Source organism: Terrapene carolina, unplaced genomic scaffold (assembly GCF_002925995.2).
Source record: "Terrapene carolina triunguis isolate 2854851 unplaced genomic scaffold, T_m_triunguis-2.0 Scaffold192, whole genome shotgun sequence".
Classification (NCBI taxonomy): domain Eukaryota; kingdom Metazoa; phylum Chordata; order Testudines; family Emydidae; genus Terrapene; species Terrapene triunguis.
Genome location: NW_020664543.1, coordinates 28313248 through 28327628, shown reverse-complemented (window position 1 = coordinate 28327628; position 14381 = coordinate 28313248). Strand labels below are relative to the sequence as shown.

At 49.3% G+C, this 14381-nt stretch overlaps 1 protein-coding gene across 16 annotated transcripts in view; it reads left to right on the top strand.

Moving 5' to 3' along the window:
- Window positions 1-12717: 12717 nt before the first annotated feature.
- LOC112108532 (zinc finger protein 135-like) overlaps window positions 12718-14381 on the top strand; it is a 361705-nt gene continuing 360041 nt past the window's right edge. For 10 of the 16 annotated variants that reach the window (XM_029912183.1, XM_029912196.1, XM_029912192.1 and 7 more), the window contains exon 1: window positions 12718-13561. In XM_029912183.1, the coding sequence (XP_029768043.1) occupies window positions 12718-13561 (844 nt within the window). The remainder of the gene's footprint in view (window positions 13562-14381) is intronic. The other 6 variants (XM_029912194.1, XM_029912186.1, XM_029912201.1 and 3 more) reach the window with 6 other exon arrangements.

The window sequence follows — 14381 nt, the reverse complement described above, 5'->3', positions numbered from 1 at the left end:
TCTTCTGCAGACTAAACAATCCCAGTTCCCTCAGCCTCTCCTCATAAATCATGTGCTCCAGCCCTCTAATCATTTTTGTTGCCCTCCCCTGGATTCTTTCCAATTTTTCCACATCTTTCTTGTAGTGTGGGGCCCAAAACTGGACACAGTACTCTAGATGAGGCCTCACCAATGTCGAATAGAGGGGAATGATCACGTCCCTCGATCTGCTGGCAATGTCCCTACTTATACAGCCCAAAATGCTGTTAGCCTTCTTGGCAGCAAGGGCACACTGTTGACTCATATCCAGCTTCTCGTCCACTGTAACCCTAGGTCCTTTTCTGCAGAACTGCTTTCTAGCCATTCAGTCCCTAGTCTGTAACAGTGAATGGGATTCTTCCATCCTAAGTGCAAGACTCTGCACTTGTCCTTGTTGAACCTCATCAGATTTCTTTTGGCACAATCCTCTAATTTGTCTAGGTCCTTCTGTATCCTATCCCTACCCTCCAGCGTATCTACCACTCCTCCCAGTTTAGTATCATCTGCAAACTTGCTGAGGGTGCAGTCCACGCCATCCTCCAGATCTTTAATGAAGATATTGAACAAAACCGGCCCCAGGACCGACCCTTGGGGCACTCCGCTTGAAACCGGCTGCCAACTAGACATACAGCCATTGATCACTACCCGTTGAGCCCGACAATCTAGCCAGCTTTCTATCCACCTTATATTCATCCAGCCCATACTTCTTTAACTTGCCGGCAAGAATACTGTGGGAGACCGTATCAAAAGCTTTGCTAAAATCAAGGAATAACACATCCACTGCTTTCCCCTCATCCACAGACCCAGATATCTCCTCATAGAAGGCAATTAGGTTAGTCAGGCATGACTGTTCCTGATCAGTTTCTTCTCCTCTAAGTGCTTCAGAATTGATTCCTTGAGGACCTGCTCCATGATTTTTCCAGGGACTGAGGTGAGGCTGACTGGCCTGTGGTTCCCCGGTTCCTCTTTCTTCCCCTTTTTAAAGATGGGCACTACATTAGCCTTTTTCCAGTCATCCGGGACCTCCCCTGAAGCCTCATTCAAAGTTCCAGGGGTCACTATATTACTGCACACACCAGTCAATCAATGCAGTTGTAGATAAATCTCTGCATTATGCATTTTTGTATAACTTTTATATGACTTTGTATTGAACCTTAGTAATATGTTATAGCGGGCCCCTAAGGTAGTATAATTAAGGTAAAAGAAAAATGTCTTTTTGCTAGAAGTAGAATAAGATCTTCCTCCCACTTTGTAATCAATTGCCCTGTTGAATGAATGAGGTGTGAATGAGGAAGGCATGGAAGGCAGGCACCTCCAGACAGCTGCAACCCTTGGAGAGGGGCTGGGAGCCAGACCAAGGACAATCAAACTTGTCAAGTGGGCTGACTAGAGAAGAGCAGACATATTGATGGCCTCAGGGGTTAGAAGCAAGCACCTTCCTTTGGGAACACCCTCTTTGCAGCATTGGGACAACCCCCAGGCTCTGGGACGGAGTTTGGGTGCTGGGTGCAGGCTCTGGGCTGGGGCACGGCCTCTGGGTGCAGGAGGGGGTGAGGGGTGCAGGCTCTGGGACAGAGTTTGGGTGCAGGAGGGGTGTGTGGGAAGGGGGTGGGGGTACAGGCTCTGGGACGGAGTTTGGGTGCTGGGTGCAGGCTCTGGGATGGGGCATGGGGTGGGGTGCAGGATGGGTGGAGGGGTGCAGGCTCTGGGAGGGAGTGCAGAGGGCTGGGTGCAGGCTCTGGGAGGGAGTTTGGGGGCCAGAAAGGGGGTGTGGGCTCTGGGAGGGGGTGGTGGGTGCTGGGAGGGAGGGGACTGCCATCACATGTGACTTCCTTCCTCACCTGCTGCCCCTCACCATAGTCTCACTGGAGGTGGGGGATGGGGCTGCCCCTTGCCCAGTTTGCAGGAGTGGTGGCGGGGGAGGGGGCGGATCACAGGGTCAATCACTCACTGAAGCCCCAGCAGCTGCTCAGGTGAGTGAGGTCCACTGCAGATGATCCTGTCTCCCGCTGGAAGCCCCCTCGGCGTCTCCTCCAGGTGGGTGCCGGGGGAGGGGAGGGCTGTGAAGCACGTGTGTGTCTCCTTCCCCCTCCCCCTCCTGATGTGCAGCAGCCGGCTGCCTCAGCCCAGCGTCTCTTGTTGCCATAGGCAGCAGCAGCTTTTGTTCCGGCAGGGACGCTCCGGGGCTTTTCTGCACCCCTCAGTTTTGCGCGCCCGAGGCAAGTGCCTCACTTGCCTCGCCCTTGTTACGGCACTGGTGTGCAGTGAAGAGCTCTGCTATGGTAGGTTTTCTTTGTTGCAATAAATTCATGTGTTGATATGAATTTATACTAGAGAAAGCAAAGTCAAAGCACTTGGAGCAAATAATGGTCAAGTTGGTGACAATCCTTAGTTCCTGAGGGAGTTCATTCCACCATCTGAGACCAACCACCAAGACAGTTCTGTCTTCCGCAACAAAAAAATTTACCTTTATAGTGGAGAGTTCACTTGTGCTAAAGTTGCAAAGTTGGTATCTACGGTCTTCATCACAGAGCTTTAGGTTGTAAATAACCAGGGCTGAGGCCATGGAGCACCTTGAAGATAAGGACCAAGATCTTGAACATAATTTGATAATCCATAAGAAGTCAGTGTATGGAGCAGAGGACAGATGTGATATGCTCACAGGAGTTTGTGTTTCTAAGAAGATGCACTGCAGCATTCTGTACTAGCTGAAATGTCCTCGGCACTGATGGTTTCATGGCCAGGTAGATTCCCTTGCTGCAGCCCAGCTGAGAGGTGACAAAGGTGTAAGTAACTGAGGCCAGATTTTTGTTTGCCAGGATGGGACTGCATCTCTTAGCCCAGGAGAAATGATAGAGAATTTTACTTGTGGATACTGCTATGTGAGAGCTTAGTGTCAGCAAGGAATCCAATAGTGATCCTAGACTATGGGCTGAACTGACAAATTGTGGGTAATTAACTTAAATGTAGGAATTGATCAGAGGACATTCAAAGCTTCTTGAAAAATCATAATCAAATCCCATCACAATGTGGGAATATTATCCCAGCCTCTTGCTCTACACGACTCTGTTCCAGGAATGTGATTTTATTCTCTCCTTTATAACCATTGCATATCCCCATTACATGGCCACACCAGCCTGGCCTGACCCTCTGAGGTTCATGGGAATTGGCAAAGACATTATTCACTTGGCCCATCCCTAGCCAGGGCACTTCGAGGATTTCTTGCCAGTGTGGATTCTCTGATGTTTAGTAAAGTGTGAGCTACATCGGACTCTTTTCCCACAGTTCAGGCATAGGGTCTTTCTCCTGTATGTATTCTCTGATGTACAATAAGGTCTGAGCTGTTACTGACACTTTTCCTGCAATCACAGCATTTGAAAAGCTTCTCTCCTGTGTGTATCCTCCAATGCCTGTTAAAGGTGAGCTATCGCTGTAGCTTTTCCCGCACTCAGGGCATTTATAAGGTTCTGTCCCGTGTGTTTTTTCTTATGTGTGATAAGGGTTGAATTGTATCAGAATATTTCTCCACAGGTTAGGCATTTATGGGGTTTTTCGCCTGTGTAGACTCTCTCGTGTCTAACATGTTGTGAGTGCCAAGCAAAGCTCATCCCACACTTGGGGTACTTGTAGGGCTTCAATCCTATGTGGATTCTCTGATGGTTAATGATGGTAGTGCTGTGAGAGAAGTGTTTTCCACAGTCAGAGCATCCATAGGGTCTATCTCCCATGTGCTTTCTTTTATGTGAAATAAGGTGGGAGCTCCGACTGAAGCTTTTCCCACACTTGGCACATCTATAGGGCTTTTCTCCCATGTGGGTTGTTTGCTGAGTAATATGGGCTGATCTCCCAGGGAAACTTTTCCCACAGTCACCAAACATACTGGGTCTGTCTCCAGTGGGGATTCTCTGCTGAGCAGTTTCTTTGATTTTTCCAACCCCTCTGCTCCGGTGAGTGGATTCACCCTGTCTCTGCCCTGTCTGTTTTCCCTGTTGCCTCTGTGGCCTGGGCTAAGTCTTAGGCCTGGTCTACACTACGAGTTTAGGTCAACTTTAGCAGCGTTAAATGGAATTAAGCCTGGACACGTCCACACGACGAAGCCCTTTTTTCGACTTAAAGGGCCCTTTAAACCGGTTTCTTTACTCCACCTCCGACGAGGGGATTAGCGCTAAAATCGGCATTTGCGGGTCGGATTTGGGGTAGTGTGGACAGAATTCGATGTTATTGGCCTCCGGGAGCTATCCCACAGTGCTTCATTGTGACCGCTGTGGACAGCACTCTCAACTCAGATGCACTGACCAGGTAGACAAGAAAAGCCCTGCAAACTTTTGAATTTCATTTCCTGTTTGCCCAGCGTGGAGAGCACAGGTGACCACGCAGAGCGCATCAGCACAGGTAACCATGATGGAGTCCCAGGATCGCAAAAGAGCTCCAGCATGGACAGAACAGGAGGTACGGGATCTGCTCGCCATATGGGGAGACGAATCAGTGCTAGCTGAACTCCGTAACAATAAACGAAATGGCAAAATATTAGAAAAGGTCTCAAAGGCCATGAAGGACAGAGGCCATAACAGGGACGCACAGCAGTGCTGCGTGAAAATTAAGGAGCTAAGGCAAGCCTACCACAAAGCCAGAGAGGCAAATGGAAGGTCCGGGGCAGAGCCGCAAACATGCCGCTTCTACGCGGAGCTGCATGCCATGCTAGGGGGTGCAGCCACCACTACCCCAACTGTGTGCTTTGACTCCGTCAATGGAGAAACACGCAACAGGGAAGCGGGTTTGGGGTACAAGGAAGATGATGATGAAGACAATGAAGAGAGCTCACAGCAAGGAAGCGGAGAAACCGGTTTCGCCAACAGCCAGGATATGTTTATCACCCTGGACCTGGAACCAGTAACCCCCGAACTCACCCAAGGCGTGCTCCCAGACCCTGAGGGCACACAAGGGACCTCTGGTGAGTGTACCTTTGTAAATATTACACATGGTTTAAAAGCAAGCGTGTTTAATGATTAATGATTAATTTGCCCTGGCAATCGCGGCCAGTACAGCTGCTGGAAAAGTCTGTTAACGTGTATGGGGATGGAGCGGAAATCCTCCAGGGACATCTCCAGAAAGTTCTCCTTGATGTACTCCCAAAGCTTTTGCAAAAGGTTTCTGGGGAGGGCTGCCTTATCCCGTCTGCCATGGTAGGACACTTTACCACGCCAGGCCAGTAGCACGTAGTCTGGAATCATTGCATAACAAAGCATGGCAGCGTATGGTCCCAGTGTTTGCTGGCATGCAGACAACATCCATTCCTTATCTCTCTTTGTTATCCTCAGGAGAGTGATATCATTCACGGTCACCTGGTTGAAATGGGGTGATTTTATTGAGGGGACATTCAGAGGTGCCCGTTCCTGCTTGGCTGAACAGAAATGTTCCCCGCTGTTAGCCACGCGGTGGGGGGGGGAGGCGGGGTGAAGTGATCATCCCAGAGAATTGGGTGTGTGTGTGTGTGTGGGGGTGGGGTAGTTGGGTTTGTGCTGCATGTTAACCCGGAAACCCCAGCCCCTCCTTTTACATTGCAAACCCATTTTAAATGGCCAACCCAATGGGTCCTTGGTATGGGAAATGAGGGGGCTGCTGTTTGAAACCATTCCCACATGTTATGAAGGTTAAAAAAGCCAAAAGACTGTGGCTTACCATGGCTGCCTGCAAGCCGAATTCTGTTGCCTGGCACTGCGTGAGTGATCTCTCACACCAAACCGGCAGGCCCTCAATATAAGAGGAAAAATGTGACCTTGTAACGAAAGCACATGTGCTGTGTAATGTGAACAGCAACATTTAACGTGAAAGAGTGTACCCATTGTTCTCTAAAATGTGTCTTTTTTAACCACCTCTCCCTTATCCTCCACCAGCTCCAAATGTTTCTCCTTCGCAGAGGGTAGCGAAGATTAGAAGGAGAAAACAGCGGACTTGGGATGATATGTTCACGGTGCTCCAGATGTCCTCCCACACTGAAAGAGCACAGCAGAATGCGTGGAGGCAGTCAATGTCAGAGTGCAAAAAAGCACAATATGAACGAGAGGAGAGGTGGCGGGCTGAATCGCGGGATGAACAGAGCAAGTGGCGGGCTGAAGATGATAGGTGGCATCAGCTTGCAGACAGAAGGCAAGAGTCGATGCTCCGGCTGCTGGAGCATCAAACTGATATGCTCCAGCGTATGGCTGAGCTGCAGGAAAGACAGCAGGAGCAGAGACCGCCACTACAGCCCCTGTGTAACCAACAGCCCTCCTCCCCAAGTCCCATTGCCTCCTCACCCAGATGCCCAAGAACACGGTGGGGGGGCCTCCGGCCACCCAGTCACTCCACCCCAGATGATTGCCCAAGCATCGGAAGGCTGGCATTCAATAAGTGTTAAAGTTTTAAAGTTTTAAACTGCAGTGTGTCCTTTTCCTTCCCTCCTCCCCCACCCATCCCGGGCTACCATGGCAATTATCCCCCTAGTTGTGTGATGAATTAATAAAGAATGCATGAATGAGAAGTAACAATGACTTTATTGCCTCTGCAAGCGGTGCTTGAAGGGGGGAGGGGAGGGGAGGGTGGGGTGGTTGGTTTACAGGGAAGTAGAGTGAACCAGGTGGGGAGGGAGCAGAGAGTTCATCAAGGAGAAACAAACAGAAGTTTCACACCATAGCCTGGCCAGTCACAAAACTGGTTTTCAAAGCTTCTCTGATGCGCACCGCGCCCTGCTGTACTCTTCTAACCACCCTGGTGTCTGGCTGCGTGTAATCAGCAGCCAGGAGATTTGCCTCAACCTCCCACCCCGCCATAAATGTCTCCCCCTTACTCTCACAGATATTGTGGAGCGCACAGCAAGCAGCAATAACAATGGGGATATTGGTTTCGCTGAGGTCTATCCGAGTCAGTAAGCTGCGCCAGCGCGCTTTTAAACGTCCAAATGCACATTCCACCACCATTCGGCACTTGTTCAGCCTATAGTTGAACAGGTCCTGACTACTGTCCAGGCTGCCTGTGTACGGCTTCATGAGCCATGGCATTAAGGGGTAGGCTGGGTCCCCAAGGATAACGATAGGCATTTCAACATCCCCAACGGTTATTTTCTGGTCTGGGAAGAAAGTCCCTTCCTGCAGCTTTCGAAACAGACCAGAGTGCCTGAAGACGCGAGCATCATGTACCTTTCCCGGCCATCCCACGTTGATGTTGGTGAAACATCCCTTGTGATCCACCAGGGCTTGCAGCACCATTGAAAAGTACCCCTTGCGGTTTATGTACTCGGTGGCTTGGTGCTCCGGTGCCAAGATAGGGATATGGGTTCCGTCTATCACCCCACCACAGTTTGGGAATCCCATTGCAGCAAAGCCATCCACTATGACCTGCACGTTTCCCAGAGTCACTACTCTTGATATCACCAGGTCTTTGATTGCCCTGGCAACTTGAATCACAGCAGCCCCCACAGTAGATTTGCCCACTCCAAATTGATTCCCGACTGACCGGTAGCTGTCTGGAGTTGCAAGCTTCCACAGGGCTATCGCCACTCGCTTCTCAACTGTGAGGGCTGCTCTCATCCTGGTATTCTGGTGCTTCAGGGTAGGGGAAAGCAAGTCACAAAGTTCCATGAAAGTGCCCTTACGCATGTGAAAGTTTCGCAGCCACTGGGAATCGTCCCACACCTGCAACACGATGCGGTCCCACCAGTCTGTGCTTGTTTCCCGGGCCCAGAATCGGCGTTCCACGCCATGAACCTGCCCTAGTAACACCATGATTTGCACATTGCTGGGGCCTGTACTTTGTGAGAGGTCTATGTCCATGTCAATTTCCTCATCACTCTCGTCGCCGCGCTGCAATCGCCTCCTCGTCTGGTCCTGGTTTTGCTTTGGCATGTCCTGGCTCTGCATATACTCCAGGACAATGCGCGTGGTGTTCATAGTGCTCATAATTGCCACGGTGATCTGAGCGGGCTCCATGATCCCAGTGCTATGGCGTCTGGGCTGAAAAAAGGCGCGAAACTGACGGAGGGAGGGAGGGGCGACCGATGACATGGCGTACAGGTACAGGGAATTAAAATCAACAAAGGTGGCTGTGCATCAGGGAGAAACACAAACAACTGTCACACAGAATGTCCTCCCCAAAGATTGAACTCAAAACCCTGGGTTTAGCAGGCCGTTGATTTCACGGAGCGAGGGGGAAGCAAATGAATACAGAACAAATCTGGTCCATCTATTTTTTACATCTTAAGCTGGCAGCAGACGGTGCAGCATGACTGATAGCCATCGGCATCTTCTGGGTGCTTGGCAGAAAATTATGTACTATGACTGATAGCCATCATCGTCAAGAATCAGATGCCCAGAGTGGAAAGTTTGGTGCAGTATTTCTTAGAGGAATCTGCTGAAGAACTTTCCCGGGTGCCTCTGATTGAACTCACTGAGGAGTACGATGACGACGGATACCAATCGTAATACACCATCCACTGCCAAAAGGCAAGGAGCTGCTGCTGTGTAGCAATGCAGCCCCACGTCTGCCAGCACCCAGATAGCCGATGACGGCTACCAGTCATACTGCACCGTCTACTGCCAAAAGGCAATTAGCTGCTGCTGTATAGCAATGCAGTACCACGTCTGCCGACACCCAGATGACATATGGTGACGGTGAGCTGAGCTGAGCGGGCTCCATGCTTGCCGTGGTATGTTGTCTGCACAGGTAACCCAGGTAAAAAGGCGCGAATCGATTGTCTGCTGTTGCTCTGACGGCGGGAGGGGCCTGACGACATGTACCCAGAACCCCCCGCGACACTGTTTTTGCATCATCAGGCATTTGGATCTCAACCCAGAATTCCAATGGGCGGCGGAGACTGCGGGAACTGTGGGATAGCTACCCACAGTGCAACGCTCCGTAAGTCGACGCTAGCCTCGGTACTGTGGATGCGGTCCGCCGACTTAATGCACTTAGAGCATTTTATGTGGGGACACACACAATCGACTGTATAAAACCGATATCTATAAAACCGGCTTCTATAATTTTGACCTAATTTCGTAGTGTAGAGATACCCTTACAAGTTTTTCCCATCTCTGGTCTCCAGGAAACATTCACCTTGGATCTTCCCAAACTGTCCTGTGTGGTTCTACCTGCTCAGAACCTCCCAACTGATAGATTCATTTTATATAGCTGCCTTCACTTCCCCTCTAATTCAGGTTTTTTGTTTTATTTTTTTATTTATTTTTGTTTGGTTGGGGTTTTTGTTTGTTTGGTTTTTGTTGTTGTTGTTGTTGTTGTTTTTTTACCAGTGTTCCTTCTTTTTCTATTGTGGCATTGTCAACTTCTGGGCATTGACTAAAGTGTTCTTAAACAATGTCCAATTCTCATTCACATTTTTCTATTTAAATTCTTCTTCCAAGCTGATTTGGCTCAAATCATTTTCAGCTTTATGCAACTGGCCTTTTAAAATCACCAAGTATGGATTTTATTTGTTTGCATATAACACATGTACTCAAGTAACAATGACTTTTATTCAAACTACCGCTGGTTTTTACTTCTGTGATCAATTCTTCTTTATCTGCCAGGATGAGGTCTAATATAGAATTTTCCTGGGTGGGATGCAGCAACTTTTGAGTTAGGAAATTGTCCTCTAGAATATGTAGAAATCCCAAGGGGATTTGAACACTAGCAGCAGGAGCCCGGCAGCATATGTCACGCAGAATGAAGCACCCCAGGATCATACCTCTTTTATTCTTACAAGTTATAGCTGGGTGTTTCCAAGAATCACCCATCCTGTTCCCGAACCTCTCTTCGTTTCCTGCCGCCACCTGTTTTATCCTCCTCCGATCAGGGCTCGGGCAGCTGCCCATATCTCCCCTCCGATTTCCCCTCTCTGCCCACCACCCCTCTTGGTCTTGTTGCTGCAGCAGGAAGCAGAATGTGCTGGCAAGTAAGGGCAGCGCAGGAGGGTCGCGGCTTCAGCAGCTGTTACTGAGCATCCTCCGATACACACGCACCCCTCCTGCTCGTGAACAGCCAAACGCAACTTCCATGGGGAGCAGCTTCCTGGCACTTCACCTGAGCCTCCCTGTGCCCGGGTATTAACCCAGGGGTGGGGGCTGTTGAGAGAGGCGTTCACTAGCTGTAGTGCAGCTGGAGGGGGTTGGTATCGCTAAGGGAGGGAGGCGGCTGCTCTCGGTCTGTCTCTCAGCAGATCCGGGGCTGAACTTCCTGGGTCACACGCTGCTGCTGCCGCCTCCATTGTGAGCCGGGAGGCGGGGCTGAGGCTGAGTCGCTGTTGCTCCCCAGCGGGGTGTGTGCGGGGAGAGCCCTTCCCTAGCGCCCCTCTGTGCCCAGCCAGGGGGACTTTCTCCGGGGGCTGGAACCAGCCCCTGGGGCAGCCCCGGGCTCTGGCGACACCAGCCCCTGAGCCGGAGCCTGCAGGTGAGGGGCGAGACCCGGGGGAAAGGGGCTGGGGCCGGGCAGGAAAGTGACTGTTGCATCCGAAGAAGTGGGGGTTTTACTCACGAAAGCTTATGCCCAAATAAATCTGTTAGTCTTTAAGGTGCCACCAGACTCCTTGTTGTTTCTGCACCACCGGCCCCTCCTCGCCCAGCTCTGCTCTCGGGGCGGGGTCTGCGAGTCCCAGAGCTGCTGCCCTCCCTGACACCCCCCGGGCTCTGCCCCCCTGAGCGCCTGCAGGAGCCGAGCCTGCTCCGGGAGAGCAAACGCCCCGAGCCAGGGACCGAGTCTCCCAGCCCGAGGGGAGAGGGGGCAGGAGGGAGACAGGGCAGAAACTGGCAGGGGCAGCAGGAGCAATCAGTGGGGAGGGAGGTCCCGGCTCTCAGCCCTGCCCAGCCCCATTCCCTGCAGCACCCCGGGGCAGATTGATTTTCTTGGGGCACGGTGAGGAGCTGGGAGAGGAAAAGCTAGTTCCTGCCTCTGCCTAGTCCCTGTGCTGCTGGGGGAATGTGCTACTCTGGGGACAGTGTCAGGGGATCCCCCAAAGAGTCTGCTTTGATTCTGCGCTTTGGCTGCACAATTTCATTCTAAAGGGATCTTTTCAGTTGCTTATAAAGTGTTGAAAGTCATTAGATGGACCTTGGATCTGAGCCAGTCTGGCAGTGCCGAAGTTCATCTTTAGGGCTGTATGTCTTCGTCCAGAGGGAATTGGTTTTTGAAAGTGTGACTAAAAAGAAAAACAACAATAAAAAAATCCAAACATTTAGCTTCCTTTTGATAAATGGCCTGACCAGGGGGAAATGACACTTTTACCATTTTAAAAAAAAGTTATCAATTTTTGCACTAATTCAGTAACATAAAGATTTAGGTTGGTAACTTTACATTTGTATATATTTATGAGGGTCACATTACTCTCCATTGTGCACAGACATTTCCCCCCCATTTGATAGATTTTGTTTACTGACTTCTATTCTATTCTGTATGGGTTCTTCTACCATTTGCATCCCCATAGTATATGAGCACTTTTCAGTAGTGCAGTAAGTAACCTGCCTAACATTTTTCATATGTTGTTTGTTCTCTCATCTTTTCGTGGGGGAGAAGTGTGTGCAGTGAAGTGTTCTGCTTTGGTAATTTTTGTTTGGTGCAATAAATACACAAGTTGGTATGTATTTATATTAGAGTAGGCAAAGTCTGATTTTTGCAAACTCTTACATGCATGCTTGTCTTTAGCCATCTGAGTGGTCTCATTTACTTTATTAAATCTCTGTTACTGGCCAGGTTTAAAAATGTCTCACAGATTTATTCCTGGTGTCAGGAGCAGGGTCTACCCCCTTAAAAAAAATGACCAAGGCCAGGATTTTAATTAGAGGGCCCTAAAAGTACATTTCTAAATCCATATTCAGGCACCTGAATAAGTGGCCTGCTTATCAACAGCTCTGGACACTCAGAACCAAACCCCAGTGTTGCAGGCTCAGCATTTTTGAAACTCAGGCCGCTTATTGAGATAACGGAATGTTGGGCCCTAACTTGATGTTGCTCAACTCCTAAGTAAGAGTTCCAATTTCCAAATCTGATGTGATCTCCTGGCTGGAGCAAAGGGAAGAGCTCTGGGTCCCCAATCTCCGGGGAGACGAGGAAAGGGAGATACTGTACTGAGAAATGCCCGCAGAGATAAGGAATTGGCAAAACTGGCTCAGAAACCGTGTTTTACATCCTCATGGCAAATGCCACTCCTGAATTTTCATCAATCCTGTGTGCCCATGTAGAAACTCCCTCATCTATATTCAGATGGGATGGGGAGGCAGAATTGGTTACCTTCTTTCTCTCCTCTGGGTAAGGGTTTGGGGGTAGTTGTTTGGTTTGTTTCTCCTTTCTGATGTCCCCTTTTTTCTGCAGCTCCGAAATGGATTATCTCTCTGTCCCAGCAGGTGATGGGATGGTGAGTGAAACTGAGAAGGACAATCCTCAGAAGGGAGGTCTTGAGCAGATGGAACCACACAGGATAGTTTGGGAAGATCCAAGGTGAATGTTTCCCAGAGACCAGGGATGGGAAAAACGTGTAAGACTCAACCCAGGCCACAGAGGCAACAGGGAAAACAGCCAGGGCAGGGACAAGGTGAATCATCTCACCGGAGCAGGGGGGTTGGAAAAATCAAAGAAACTGCTCAGCAGAGAATCCCCATTCGAGAGAGACCCAGTATGTTTGGTGACTGTGGGAAAAGCTTCCCTGGGAGATCAGCCCATATTACTCAGCAGACAACCCACATGGGAGAAAAACCCTATAGATGTGTTGAGTGTGAGAAAAGCTTCAGTCGGAGCTCCCACCTTATTTCACATAAAAGAAAGCACATGGGAGATAGACCCTATGGATGCCCTGACTGTGGGAAACGCTTCTCTCATAGCACTACCATCATTAACCATCAGAGAACCCACACAGGAGAGAAGCCCTACAAATGTTTTGAGTGTGGGATGAGCTTTGCTCGGCACTCACAACTTGTTATGCATCAGAGAATCCACACAGGAGAAAAACCGTATAAATGCCTAACCTGTGGGAAAAGGTTCCGATGGAGCTCGACCCTTATCACACATCAGAGAAAACACACAGGAGAGAAACCTTATAAATGCCCGGAGTGCAGGAAAAGCTTCAGTAACAGCTCAAACTTTAGTAAACATCAGAGGATACATGCTGGTGAAAAGCCCTTCAAATGCTGTGATTGTGGGAAAAGCTTCAATCAGAGCTCAGACCTTACAGTACCTCAGAGATTGCACACGGGAGAGAGACCCTATCTATGCCTGAACTGTGGGAAAAGCTTCCAATACAGTTCAGCCCTTATTACAATTCAGAGAAAACGTACAGGAGAGAAACCTTATAAATGTCCCAAATGCAGGAAAAGCTATAGTGACAGGTCAGCCTTTAATAGACATCAGAGGATACACACTGGAAAGAAACCTTTCAAATGCGCTGGTTGTGGGAAAAGCTTCAGTCAGAGCTCAGACCTTATTGCACATCAGAGAATACACACGGGGGAGAGACCCTATAAATGCATGAAATGTGGGAAAAGATTCCGATATAGCTCAGGCCTCACTAAACATCAGAGAATCCACACCAGTGACTAATCCTAGAAGTGTCCTGACTAGGGAAGGGCCAAGTTAATAACATCTTTGCCTATTTCAATGAACCTCAGAGGGTCAGGCCAGCTTGGAGCAGCCATGTAAAGTGACCTATGCCCCATGCTGCAAAGGCAGAAGAAAATGCACCAGGGGCTCTGCCAATCTGACCTGGGAGAAAATTCCTTCCTTACCCCAAATATGGCAATGAGACCCACCAGCCAGACACCAGGGAAAGAATTTTCTTTAGTAAAATCAGAGCTCTCCCCATCTAGTGTCCCATCACTGGCTGTTGGAGATATTTGCTGCTAGCAGTCACAGATCGGCTACATGCCAGTGTAGGCAGTATCAGGATACCATCACCTCCATAAACTTGTCAAACTCAGCCTTGAAGCTAATTAGATTTTTTGCCCCCACTGCTCTCCTTGGAAGGCTGTTCCATCTTCATTCCTCTGACGGTTAGAAACCTTCATCTGATTTCAAGCCTAAACTTGTTATGGTCAGTTTATATTCATTTGTTTTTGTGTCCACATTGGTGTTTAACTTAAATAATTCCTCTCCCTCCCTGGTATTTATCCCTCTGATGTATTTATAGAGAGCAGTCATATCTACCCTCACCTTTCATTTGGTTAAGATAAACAAGCCAAGCTCCTTGTGTCTCCTCTCATGAGGTAGGTTTTCTATTCCTCTGATCATCCTAGTAACCCTTCCCTTAAACTGTTCCAGTTTAAACTCATCGTTCTTTAACATGGGAGACCAGAATTGCACACAGTATTCCAGATACAGGCTCACCAGTGTCTTGTATAATGGTACTAACACTT